The sequence below is a fragment of the Emys orbicularis genome, chromosome 3, assembly GCF_028017835.1.
Source record: "Emys orbicularis isolate rEmyOrb1 chromosome 3, rEmyOrb1.hap1, whole genome shotgun sequence".
In the NCBI taxonomy this organism is placed as follows: Eukaryota; Metazoa; Chordata; order Testudines; family Emydidae; genus Emys; species Emys orbicularis.
In genome coordinates, this window is record NC_088685.1 from 181,910,283 (window position 1) to 181,924,256 (window position 13,974).

The following is a 13,974-nucleotide window of genomic DNA, read 5'->3' on the forward strand; positions in this document are numbered from 1 at the left end:
TTTGGATTATCCTCAGACATTTATGTCTTACAGGCTCTGAGTTATATAAAAGCTATGGGCCAAATCCTGCCCTGTGCTGCACAGGTGTCTTAGAAGACAAATGGGCAAAGGGAGCATCTTATTCTCCTTCCACCCAGCAACATCCACCGAGTAGGGCAGGATTCCAGCTCAGTGCTCATGAGAGCACTAGACGGGGGATCAGGCTGCTGTGCCTGCTGGCACTCCACAGCCCCAGTGGATCGTGGTCTGCTGGCAAGGGAGTGTGGCTTGGCAATATGTGTGCAGCATACTTCTGCTGGGAATGCAAGCAGTTACTTTTAAAAAGACAGCAGTGTATGCCTCACCACAGGTTTTGTACCCATCTGTTCCCTCCATTGCCCCGAACTATCCTGGCGGAATGTCTCTAGGTAACAAAGCCTGCACTGCTCCTATCATGTGGCTCCAGAAAGCCAAGACAGGGTATAACCCTAGGATCATTTGGTCTGCAAGGTCAATATTTAGCAGTGCGTTAAGGAATAATGTTGTCTGGGCAACAGTTTCTGTCACAGCAGCTCTTTAGGGAGGTATTCTCAGCCTTAGTCACATTTACCTACTTTCTTGACATTATTTTAGAAGCTTAAAACCAAACACTGATTTTGGATCAGGTTTATTTTTCCTCCCATTTTGTAACCTTTTCTTAGGTGATAGGCATCCTGGTACTCCCTAATACTCATGGGCACATGATCCTGCTCATGCCCTGCTCTGGAAACCTGTGGGCACTCTGTCCATGCACCACTTTAAGGAACAGTGTTTGATACGGTATTCTGTTTGCAGAGATGGCAATTCTGAATGTATTATGCTTACATAATAGTATAGGACATATTAAAGGTTAATATAGTCAAAGCTCTGAGCTTTTTCCACTACCCAGGTTTAAAAGAAAAATCAAGCAGGTGTCTAAACCAGTGGAATGATATTGATGTTACTTGAAATTTAGATGCTGGGTGAATTGTTCTAACCAAATTTGTAATATTTTACCGAGATTTCTTATTAATAGTCCATAATTTGTAGTTTGACAGTGTGTTTGTAAATAAATCTGATTATTAGCGAGTATTTTATCATAGATTTGATTTGGGAATTGTCCTTTCTAGATGATCAAAATATGGTTGCTTCCTTGAGGTTGCTAAGCAGACTTTAGTAAAATTACTGTCTGTGTCTTAGAGCTAGTCTACACTGGCAATGCTAAAGCGCTTTACCTGACAGCGCTTTAACGTGGCCAGTGCTCTAAAAAAACCACCTCCACGAGGAGCGTAGCTACCAGCACTGGGAGCGCGGCTCCCAGCGCTGGTGCACTATCTATACTGGCGCTTTACAGCGCTGAAACTTGTTGCGCTCAGGGGGGTGTTTTTTCACGCCCCTGAGTGAGAAAGTTGCAGTGCTGTAAAGTGCCAGTGTAGACAAGCCCTTAGTTTGTTTGTTTGTTTTGAGCTGCAGCCCCTGAGTAATCCAGGGGTCTGGAAATTAAATTAATCTGTTACAAAGTACAAAGATGCAGGGTCTGATTCTCCATTCTGTTACAACAGTTTGAAGTCATTGGAGTTACACTAGCATAAAACTGGCACAGTGGAGTGAAGAATCAGACCACAGTCTTTAATTAGCCAAGGAAAAATGATGGATTATAAATTCATTGTTGTTTTGTTTTTAGGCTCACAGCGCGCCTCTTCTGTTGCTGCTTCACGACTGGAACAGGCCATGTCTGAAGTAACTATGCAGACTACTGCCCTGAGGCAAGGACCTATGCAACTATGGACAACCCTTGAACAAATCTGGCTACAAGCTGGTATGTCTCAGTGTTTTTGCAATTAGTCACCGTGCAGAACTTAAAAAAAAGAATGAAAGTAATAAATTCTAGAGCCATTTGCAAATATTCCACTATGGGTGAGCTTTTTTCAGTGAATTTATTCCTCTGAGGTCCTTCTTCAGGGCTGACTCTGATCCCACCGTTGATGATGATAAGATTCCCATTGGCTAATGTGGGAGAAGGATGAGTTGCTTTCTCTGTACATTTTTTGTGAGTTAAAGTACCATTCTTGTAAGGCTAACCACATCCCTCTTGTTTGTGGAATTCAGAGGAATCAACTCATTCTGCTATTTGAGAGTCTTGAGGTTACATAGAATGAAATAAACATTGTTGGGGCAGATTCTCAAATGATATAAATTGTCATAGCTCCATTGACTTTAGTTTTCTGTATGTGATATGTATTTGTTCTATTAAATACACCAGACCTGATACTTCAGTATCAGGATTTTTTCAACTTTTGTATCTCCATTCATCCTTTAACATACAGAAAACTCTTCGGGCTTCACACTGAGAAGTGTTTTTAAAAGAATGTAGTGGGCACATTTTTATTAAAAATGTACTTATTAGTGGAGGCAGTCTGATCCTTTTTTGCTGCTACTTACAGGGGAACTCAGCAAAAACATGTATTGAATATTCTTTCTACCAGGGACAGCTCAATCTTTGCCAAGTCTTAAGTGAAAATTATTAAACATGCATGAAAAAATCCCCACTTCATTTTCCCTTTCCTTGCTTGAATATAAGAACATAAGAATTGCCATACTGGGTCAGACCAAAGGTCCATCTAGCCCAATATCCTGTCTTCTGACAGTGGCCAATGCCAGGTGTCCCAGAGGGAATGAACAGAACAGGTAACCATCAAGTGATTCATACTCTGTCACCCTTTCCCAGCTTCTGGCAAACAGAGGCTAGGGACACAATCCCTGCCCATCCTGGCTAATAGCCATTGATGGACCTATCCTCCCTGAACTTATCTAGTTATAACATCCTCAATCTCTTGAGGATAGATAGTTCCTTGTCTTGTGGAGAACCCTCAGCTTCTTTATGGTGGGGTTCAAGGGTGGGACATATTTATGCTTTATGTAAATGGAGGGATTAGGAATAAGCTAGACTTGCATAACATTTTACCTAAGGTGTAAAGAGCTCATGAAAGGAGAGAGAGGGCTAAGAAATCCACAAGTTGGGGTTGATCTCAGGACTCATGCATGGTTTATATATAAGGTTGCCAACTTTCTGATTGCAGAAAACTGAACACCCTTGCCTGACCCCTGACCCACCCCTTCCCCAAGGCCGGGTCCCTGCCCCGCTGCTTCTCTGAAGCCCCAGCCCCGCTCACGCCATCCCCCTTTCCTCCGTCGCTTGCTCTCCCCAACCCTTGCTCACTTGCTCATTTTCACCGGGCAGGGGTAGGGGTGCGGGCTCTGGAATGGGACCGGGGATGAGGGATTTGGGATGCAGGAAGGGGCTCCGGGCTGGGGCCAAGGGGTTCAGAGTGTGGGAGGGGGTGAGTGTTCCAGCTGGGAGTGCGGGTTCTGGGGTGGTGCCAGGGATGAGGGTGTGGGGAGGGTCTCCAGGGTAGGGTAGGGGGTTGGAGTGCAGGAGGGGGTGAGGGCTCTGGTTGGGGGTGTGGACTCTGGGGTGGGGCCAGGATGAGGGATTTGGGGTGTAGGAGGGGGCTCTGGCCTGGGGCCAAGGGGTTCGGAGTGTGGGAGGAGGAGAGGGCTCTGACTGGGGGGGTGGGTGTGACACCCTGGCACCCCAATATTCACCGCTGTCCTGTAATTAGGATGTATTTTGTACATAGTATGCCTTGTGAGGTATCATTCTAAAAGTCTTGATCTGCTAGACATTAATATCTCGTTGGATTGTATGTGCTATCGTTGTATGTTAAGTTATGAAGTTTGGCTATGTATGTGTTACTAAAACCTGTTGTGAAACTTTCAGTGAGAAAACTGTCCAGGTTACTGGCTGCTAGCAGGTTGCAGATAAGCAAAGGATAGACCTCACTCTAGAGTGCATAGGAAGATGTGTCCTAGAGAGAAGCCCAGAGGAGGCTGATGGAGTCCTAGAGACTGCTGCGGCAGATTAGGGTTCCATGGGCTCTGTAGCTGGAGGCAAGTCCAACTCAAAAGAGGGAGGAGGGTGTAGTGCCTACCAGTGAAAGGACTGTTCTGGCTGTTAGCTGTGAGCCCCGAACAGGGGATAGATCCCACTCTAGAGAGCACAAGGGTGTGTGTCTTAGAGGTGGCCCAGAGGAGGAAATAGAGAAGGAATTTGGGGGAGTACAGGAGTGTCTCCTCACTAATTACAGGGAAGGGTTTGCCCAGGACAGATTTGCTGGGTCGGCATCTGTGCTCCCAGGCACCCGACCTGTGGCTGAGGTTTTAAGAGGAAACTGTGTAACTGACCTCCCAAAGGGGAGCAGTCATACAATTAACCTCTTGGGATCAGAGAGAGGAGTGGCAGAGGGTACCCCAATCCAGGTCCCACTTTTGCAAAATGCTGTTCCTGATGTACTTGTGAAAACTAACTCTGTCTCTTTAAGACAGGATGAGAATCCTATTAAAGACTAGAGTTCAAATGAAAATGCTAATAACCCACCTGAGAAAGGGGAGGAGGAATTAATCTCCAGGGCGGGTGGGTAAAATCTACCAAACAGCTAAGGAAAAGCTCCTGAAAGATCACAGCCTCTAGAAGGGGGTGGGGAAAGTCCCAATTCTTGGAGTAAGAATTACAAAGAAACCCTAGGAGGAGGAAGGGATTTTTTGCATGGGCATAGCCCTGGAGATGGAATGCAGCCCTACAGGGGGCCGACCAGTACCACGCTAGATCCTCTTACATTCTTACCTCTCCAAAGCCCCAAAGACATATATGAACTGAGAACCTTCACTAAAGGGAAAGAAAGACCAGTAGTCGAACACATAATATGGTTCAGGAAGGGGTTGAAAAACACGATGGGTATTGAACAAACCGGACTGTCTAAATAGAAGGCGTGGTATGATAAACATACCTGGAAACGCCCAAGCAACCTTAATTCTGCCCTGTACTGGCACCACGGTCCAATCTTCCCTTCATATCTAAAGTTTTATCCTGTAAACCCTCACTATACTGCACAATAGAAAGATTACAAGATGAGGCCACTAAATTATAGGATGTTATATTTGTGTCAGGGGCTTCAGAAAGTTCACAAGCAATGGAGGTAGACATCTTAAAAGTTAAAATCCATTGCATTTGTAGATTGGCCATACCAATCATCTTCTCCCATCTCATCTGCATCATACTTATTGGACGGGATTAAGCAGTCTGTAGTGTATGTAATCTTAAATCTGAGAGTGATCTAGCTTTATGCGTTTACTTACTTATGGGTAAACAAAGAGCTATTGCATCTATTTGTATGAATGGTGACCTCGGTTGCATCAGTCATTTACATATCACATTCTTGGGAGTCTTAAACCCCTAAAGTAGATAGAGATGTGGGATGAAATCCTAGTAAAACTTGCATTGATTTCAGTGGAGTCAGGATTTCACCCATGGTGCCATTCATAAAGAATGAGAATCAATTAATTAATTATTAAAAGTATTTTGCTTTTGACAGTATGTGGCCGAAAGAGGGGTTGGAGTTAGCTCAACAAATGTCTAATAGGCGTTACAACAGACCAGAATTTGTGTTTACTGATTACATGAAACTGCTGCTTATGAATGGGAGAGACTTTATCAAAGATTTGTTTAAAAGGAAACTAGTAAGGCTGATTGGGCATTACAGACAGAAAATAGGGGTGTAGTGTTAATGAATAACTGTCAACACATTTATACGTATCTACAGTGGCACTATGGAGACCAAAAGTCAAACTAGTTGAGTTTCAGGCTTCTTGCAGCCAAATATTTTGGATCCCTCCCTTCTTCACACCCACTCCCTTCTTCACACCCACTCCCTCCAAAGATAAAAAGGTAGTATGTTACATTCCATGGAATAAGGCATTACTGGACTGGGGATGAGGAGAGCTGGGTTTCATTATTCCCCACTCTGCCAGTGACTCTCCATATGATCTTGGATAAGTGACCTAACTTCTTTGGACCTCAGTTTACCTATCTCTGAAAGGAGGAGCCTGCTTAGCTACCCTTGTGAAAGGCTTTGAGATTTGTGGATTAGAAGTGCTATACAAGTGCTAAAAGTGTTCTTGTTTTGTTGTTGTTAATATTTTTAATTTCTTTGAGAGAAGATTCATAAATCAGTGGCTAAACTAAGCACTGTTTCCCCACTCCTCCTCATTATAATAAGCGTGTAGCGAACAGAGGCAGATTAAGATTTATTAGGGCTCTGGCCACAAAGAACTTTTGGGCCCCCACACTCCTTGCCATGGGGCCGTGCCCCTTGCTCCTCCTCTCCCCTGAGGCCCCACCCCCTGGCCAGGACAGAAGCCGGAGCTGAGCTGTGGTAAGAGCCGCAGCAGCTGCCCAGGGAGCCCGGGTTACTGAGGGGAGCCCAAGGGCACCGGAACCTTTGTAAAAGTGGGGGGGGCCCAAGGCCAAAGTGGTGGGGGAATCCCCCCCCCATTGCCCCTGGGCCCTGCTGCCTCCCCCACCTCCCCCCACTATTGCCCCAAGCTCCCTTCCATGGCCTCGCATCCCAGGCCCATCCTGCTCCTTGCCTCTTGACCACAGCGCCCCCCTGACCATGGCTCCCACCCGTAAGGCCGGCCCTGTGTTCACCTTATTTCCAAACTCCGCTGCCTTCATGGATTGGCATCAGGATACACATGCCAAAATTAAAACTCCCAGGCTCAGAGTGGAGCAAGATCTAAACAGCAGGCTGTTAGCATTAAGATTTACATTCCTCCTCTAGTGGCCAAGATTAATGGTCTCAGTATATTAGGATGCACTCCACAGGGCCATAATGACAAGATTCACATTAGAGAGACAAGGTAGGTGATGTACTATCTTTTATTGGACCAGCTTCTGTTGGTGAGAGAGACAAGCTTTCAAGCTTACAGATTTTAAGAAGAGTTCTGCATAAGCTTGTCTCTCTCACCAACAGAAGTTGCTCCAATAAAAAATATTACCTCACCCACCTTGTCTCTCTAATATCCTAGGACCAATAGGGCTACAACACTGCATACAGATATGGAGGATTCACATTAACAGCCCAGAGTGACTATCACACCAGGGCACTATTTTCAGAATTCATATTTCTAGCATAATATCGTCATTACACCAGGGCACCAGCACTACCAGCACAGAGAGATAAATATAGCAAGATGTGAGTACCAAAAATTCACAGTACAAGCACACTGGGATCCACACAGCAGGATAGCAGTCTCAGAATGCATGCTCACAATATAGTGGGGATGCATTCAATCCCTGAGTGTAATGGTTCAGCTAAATACAAGGGCACCTGCAAACAGCTGTACTAACAGCACAATCTACACTATTGGCCCAGTAGAAGTTGCATGTCAGGGTACTATTTCACAGTCCCAGTGCAATGGGATCCAGGCACCAGGTCTTTAGTACCAGAATTTGTACTCCCAGAATAGTGGGATGGAATTATAGAAGTTAGAGAAGAAAAAGCCCTCTGTGATCATCTTGTCTTGGTCTGTCTCCCTGCCAATGCACGGATGTTTTGTCCAGTCTCCTTTGAAAAATCCCAAGCCTTGGGGGTTCCAGCTCTTCCCTTGGGAGACTGTTCCACAGCCTGAGATAGACATGGCACTACCAGGAAGATTTCCCCTGTTAGCTTTGAGTTTCCCCATGTTTAATTTCATCCTGTTACTCGGAGTACTGGTTTGTTCAGAGCAGGGTAACAGTCCCAGGAGTCACCTTCCCAGCAGTGTGAGAGCCACATGCCAGCCCCAGCCAACAGGGATCCTCACCTCCACAGTCTTGGGGGAAGGGGTCTGTTTCACCAGAGGGTGCAGGAAGAAGGATGTCATGCCCTGGGCTCTGGAGAGAGGATGTACATGGGGAGTGGTGCAGGCATGCTTGGCTTCTTGCAGGCAGTTTAAACCACAACAGGAAGGTGTCCTGGGAAGGGAGGAGGCCCTGGCAAGTGGGGGGCTCTGGTGTGTCCCCATGGGATGGGAAGGATCCCAGATTGGGGACTGGATGTGTCCAGGAGATCCAGGTCTGCAGAGGGGTGGGGGGATCCCAGGCTCTGGGGGCAGGTGTCCCAGGGGATATTGGGCTCAAGTGTAGTGGTGCACCATGTGGGGCGGGCACAGGGGGAGATAGGGCAGACGCTGCGGGAGCCCCCAGGATCAGCTCACTGCACTAACGCCCCTGCACTCAGCACCACAGCTGCCGCAGGGGGAAGAGCCCAGGGGAGCTGCAGCCCCAGCACCTCCTGGCACAGAGCAAGAGAGCAGGTGCCTGGGAGCAGCATTGTGGGGCAAGCTGCCAGACGGCCTGGGCACTAAGGACACCAGAGTCTGCTGGGAGGGGGCTTGGATAAGCTGCGGATTTAACGCTCCCTAAAGAGCAATGAGAGCTGAGGTGGGGCCCCGGGGGCAGGTGCATCCCTTCCATAAGTGTAGTTTAACTGCTATATTTGGGGGGGTGGGGCAGTGTGTGTGTGCTGAAGCCAGTTCTCCTGAGTCACTGGCTCTCTCCCCCCACCTGGAGTGATACCTGGGCTGCTGGTGCTGTGGGGCACAGCTTAATGGTGGTGGGGGGCTGCTGTGGGACGACCTGAGTGCGGGAGCTGCGGCCACTCAGGCAATTCAGACACACAGTGCCTCTCCCCACCCCATCCCCCTGCCCCTCCCCCTTCCTCCTCCTTCTCTCCCCCCTGCCTCTTCCCCCACCCATTCCCCTTCTCTTTCCCCTTCTTCTTCTCCCACACCTCCCTCCCTTCCCCCATTCCCCTTCTCTTCCCCCTTCTTCTTCTCCTCCCACACCTCCCCCCCTTCCCCCATTCTCCTCCCCTCTTCCCCCCCCCCCCCCCCCGCAGGCTGAGCAGAGCAGCTCGGCGCTCGCAGAAATTGGGGGTGCGGGACAGTCGCATGTGACCCCCCCCCCCCCCCCCCGCATGCCTCTCCCCTGTTTGAGAGGGGCAATGCCTCTCCAACTATGTCCATCCCCTCCCTGTCTCCCGATACTGCAACTCCCACCGCTGAGCCGGGCTCCCTCTGCCGGAACGGGACTCACCTGCCACCTGCGGAGCTAGGGTTGGGAATTGCAGCCACACACAGAGCCTGCCGGCCCTGGCTGAACAGGGGCTGGCGCTGATGATGTGGCACTCCCTGCTCTCACCCACCCCAAAGGCAGGTTTCTTTTGTTAAAAGTGGAGGGGCCATGACCCCCCCCCCCGGGTTCCAGAGCCCCTGGGCCCCCAAACCCTCCAGGTATCCTGGGTGGCACACCCTGGTGGGCAGGGACACAGGCCAGGAGCTGCTCTCAGGCATCCCAGCCTCCCACCTGGGGCAGGAGGAAGGTCCAAGGCTCCCTACAGCGACCCAGGCTCCCTGTATGGCTCTGGCCCGCCTCCAGCTTCTGGCCTAGCCAGGGGCGGGGCCTCAGGGGGTAGAGGAGGAGCAGGGGGTGGGGCCATTGTTCTGGCAGTCCTGAGGGCCCCCAAATTGGTCAGGGCCCCAGGCACAGGCCTGAGTGTTAATCCGCTACTGGTAGCAAAGCACTCATCTGTCCTAGACACTAACAGGATGCAGCTGAGCATGCCCCATTGTTAGCATTCACAGCACCAGGCATCTGCTCTGTGTTCCTTTATAGCCATTATAGTTCTCATGCTCTTTCATATCCCCTGGCATGAAAACTAATGGTACTGATTGATCAAGTTAGAAGTCTGTGTGAATATGTGAGAGAGAAAAAGAGAGGGACGTATAAAACAAGCTCTGATTCTTGTCTGCGTGAGGCCCTCCTTGTAGCCCTCTAGTTGCTAAAGAGGCCCAAAAGCCAACACATACAGCCACAACAGAATAACCCCAGCTTAGTGAGGTTGTTAGATAGGAAATACATGGAGGAATAACTCCTATGAAACCCCGTATCTGCAGTTGGGTTAGGAGGTATGGCCAAGACCCCCCTGTGCTCCAGCTATTTCTAGTCCCTTGAGGCTGTACATACCTGGCATAAAAGTAAGAGCAGCCTTCAGCATGCACTAACATGTCCCAGAGGAACCAGCCCAGTGCACAACACTTGCGCACTCCTTGGCTGCAGCTGGAGATCGAGGGCATGTTGAGTATAAAAATAGTTACTACTTTTCATGCCCTGTGTTGAGGACACTATCCTGCACTTGTGAAGAGAGGGACCTAATCTTTCCATCTGTGACTTTTCTGATCCTATGATGTGAGAGAAGACAAAGCACCAGTATCAAATAGGTTCAGCTATTACTACTAATTATAGTTCTCTGTACACATAGTATATAGTACTTCTGAAAACTACCACGAAGGAAAGGCAGGTGGACTTCCACTTGAAGTGTTTTACCCATATTAATATGTGCCTTACTAAAACAGTCCTTTTCTTCATAATAGACTACAATGTCATTAACCAAAGTAAACAACTATGGGACTAATAGATCCTAAATACCACCTCATGCTCCATAATGCAAACCATCCTCAACTCCTCAGATACAGTGGACCTGTCTACCACTAGAGTAAACTCATCTGTGCAGGTGACAGAGCTTTCTTGGGGTTCAGTCCAAGACTGTGGTCCTGCAAAAACTAAGAACTAACCCAAACCTCACCAACTTCCGCTCCAAGTGCCTTTCACCCTTGCCTTCGCTAACAAGCACATAAAGACATCAAACATAATAGCCCTCAGATTATATGAGGAAAATGATTAGGAGGCACATGACCTAATGTACTCAATGCTTTTTTTGCCTCTGTCTTCACAAACAAGGTCAGCTCCTAGACTGCTGGACTGGGCAGCACAGTATGGGGAGGAGGTGACCAGCCCTCCGTGGAGAAAGAAGTGGTTCGGGACTATTTAGAAAAACTGGATGAGCACAAATCCATGGGGCCGGATGCGCTGCATCCGAGGGTGCTAAAGGAGTTGGCGGATGTGATTGCAGAGCCATTGGCCATCATCTTTGAAAACTCATGGCGATTGGGGGAGGTCCCGGATGACTGGAAAAAGGCTAATGTAGTGCCCATCTTTAAAAAAGGGAAGGAGGAGAATCCGGGGAACTACAGGCCAGTCAGCCTCACCTCAGTCCCTGGAAAAATCATGGAGTAGGTCCTCAAGGAATCAATTATGAAACACTTAGAGGAGAGGAAAGTGATCAGGAACAGTCAGCATGGATTCACCAAGGGGAAGTCGTGCCTGACTAACCTAATTGCCTTCTATGATGAGATAACTGGCTCTGTGGCTGAGGGGAAAGCAGTGGATGTGTTATTCCTTGACTTTAGCAAAGCTTTTGATACGGTCTCCCACAGTATTCTTGCCGCCAAGTTAAAGAAGTATGGGCTGGATGAATGGACTGTAAGGTGGATAGAAAGCTGGCTAGATCGTCGGGCTCAACGGGTAGTGATCAATGGCTCCATGTCTAGTTGGCAGCCGGTTTCAAGCAGAGTGCCCCAAGGGTCGGTCCTGGGGCCGGTTTTGTTTAATATCTTTATTAATGATCTGGAGGATGGTGTGGACTGCACTCTCAGCAAGTTTGCAGATGACACTAAACTGGGAGGCGTGGTAGATACACTGGAGGGTAGGGATCGGATACAGAGGGACCTAGACAAATTAGAGGATTGGGCCAAAAAAAACCTGATGAGGTTCAACAAGGACAAGTGCAGAGTCCTGCACTTAGGACGGAAGAATCCCATGCACTGCTACAGACTAGGGACCGAATGGCTAGGTAGCAGTACTGCAGAAAAGGACCTAGGGGTCACAGTGGGCGAGAAGCTGGATATGAGTCAACCGTGTGCTCTTGTTGCCAAGAAGGCTAATGGCATTTTGGGCTGTATAAGTAGGGGCATTGCCAGCAGATCGAGGAACGTGATCGTTCCCCTTTATTTGACATTGGTGAGGCCTCATCTGGAGTACTGTGTCCAGTTTTGGGCCCCACACTACAAGAAGGATGTGGAAAAATTGGAAAGAGTCCAGTGGAGGGCAACAAAAATGATTAGGGGGCTGGAGCACATGACTTATGAGGAGAGGCTGAGGGAACTGGGATTGTTTAGTCTGCAGAAGAGAAGAATGAGGGGGGATTTGATAGCTGCTTTCAACTACCTGAGGGGGGGTTCCAAAGAGGATGGAGCTCGGCTGTTCTCAGTGGTGGCAGATGACAGAACAAGGAGCAATGGTCTCAAGTTGCAGTGGGGGAGGTCTAGGTTGGATATTAGGAAAACTATTTCACTAGGAGGGTGGTGAAGCACTGGAATGGGTTACCTAGGGAGGTGGTGGAATCTCCAGCCTTAGAGAGTTTTAAGGTCCGGCTTGACAAAGCCCTGCCTGGGATGATTTAGTTGGTGTTGGTCCTGCTTTGAGCAGGGGGTTGGACTAGATGACCTCCTGAGGTCTATTCCAACCCTAAACTTCTATGATTGTATTTGCCAGTCACTGAGGGTGTATAAATGTGTATTCTGAAAGAGGGATCTGAGAAGTTAATGTTTATAGGGCTGCTAATCCATTGCAGAAAGAAATCTGACCTAGGGAATGTTCTCACCAGCTCTTCCCTGTTAATATCTTGTCAATGCTCTTTTTCATCTTTTTTTTTTAAAAAACATAAGTGGTTATTCTGCAAAGGGAACAACTAAAAAAATTAAAGTTCAGGTTTAGGGTTGAGCCTCACCTTGAGTTTTATTGCACCCTTTCAGCAAGATGGCTTTTGTTTCAGAGTGAAACATGTTATCACAGAAAAGTAATATTTTAAAACTTTCAAATATCTTTGTTCTGTAGAGCTATTTCTACTCTGAACTTTGTGGTTTTGATGCTGGCTACTAATAACTGTGTGCCTTATCTGCGTACTAGCTTTTGAATACTGCAAGCCCATCTTAATAAGCAGAGCTCTGTTACTTCAGCCTGTGTTGCTATATTATTTTATGCTTTTCTTTTGACTAGTGTCCACTTTGCTTGCCATTACTAACACTCTTAATCTGATAATTAGCTTCTTGCCTAACCCAGTACTTTACCAAATATGGGTACTCACAGCAAAGTAGCTCTTGTAATTTGATATAGGATTGGCTAGATGCCTGCTAAACACAATCTACAAATTTTAGCAGGTAGATCTCCAGCTGACTTTGTTCAGAGGTACACTTAAAAAGAAATTATTAGGAGAATTATTCCACCCCCATCAGAATGTGATGGGTTTGGGAGAGCCACTTTCTATCTCAGTAAACATGTCAGAAATTTACTGTTTACAAATATTACAGTGAATATGCCATAAATGTGAAGAGAGCTAATGCGGAATGGCACAGTTAGCTAATGGAAAACATCTTCCCCCTGGAGTTATCTACAGTAAAAGGTTTTTCTTTCTTCACAAAATGCTTTTAATTTTATTTATTATGGGCCAATTCCTGGGAAACAAGAGCTACGTTAGAGGAGATGGGATTTGTTCCACAAGAAAATGTTGTGGGGCCAAGGTTTGGAATCCTCAGTCCTAACTGGCCGGGATCCACACAGCCACATCGCAGATGCTACTGCAGGGAATGGAACTGTGGAGAGGACAGGAAAGGGCATGGCCTATTTTCTCCAAATATTCTTGTGTAATACCATTCAGCTCAACCAGTAGTACTCACATTAGTGCTGTTTGCACACATGTTTTATATGCTTTCCCTCCTTAGTTTGCAATAACCCTAAGCCCCCTCAAACATCGCTTTGTTACTGAAGTTATTTCAGATTTGTAAGATTTCTTTACCAGCTTTGGTGAGATCTCTAGGATCAGCCATAGTAGTATTTACTCTCAGAGCCTGGAACGTTTAATAGGAGGCATGGGTTACATTTCATCTTGAATCTGGATGCAAGGAGCAATAATATGAGGTGCCCTTGTTCCCTGTGAAATATTACTGGTGAAGGAGAGAAGCCATCATCGGTATCACTGGTATCATTGGTATCACTAGGTCTTCCAGTTTAGCAGACCCTGCTCCAGTCTCTCCGGCATAGGCCAAGCTTCTGTTTAGAAAGGAGCCTGAGCTAAACCTCAAATGCAAACACCTCTGAAGCATGGGGATGGATGAGTTCATCTCTGTCCTGCCATTGCC

The 13,974-nt window shown here is 47.4% G+C and overlaps 1 protein-coding gene across 2 annotated transcripts in view; it reads left to right on the plus strand.

The window, feature by feature from the left end:
* Positions 1–13,974, plus strand: part of TTC7A (tetratricopeptide repeat domain 7A) — a 287,398-nt gene that overhangs the window by 202,142 nt on the left and 71,282 nt on the right. For both annotated transcript variants that reach the window (XM_065400900.1, XM_065400899.1), the window contains exon 18: positions 1,682–1,816. In XM_065400900.1, coding sequence (XP_065256972.1) covers positions 1,682–1,816 — 135 coding nt within the window. The remainder of the gene's footprint in view (positions 1–1,681; positions 1,817–13,974) is intronic.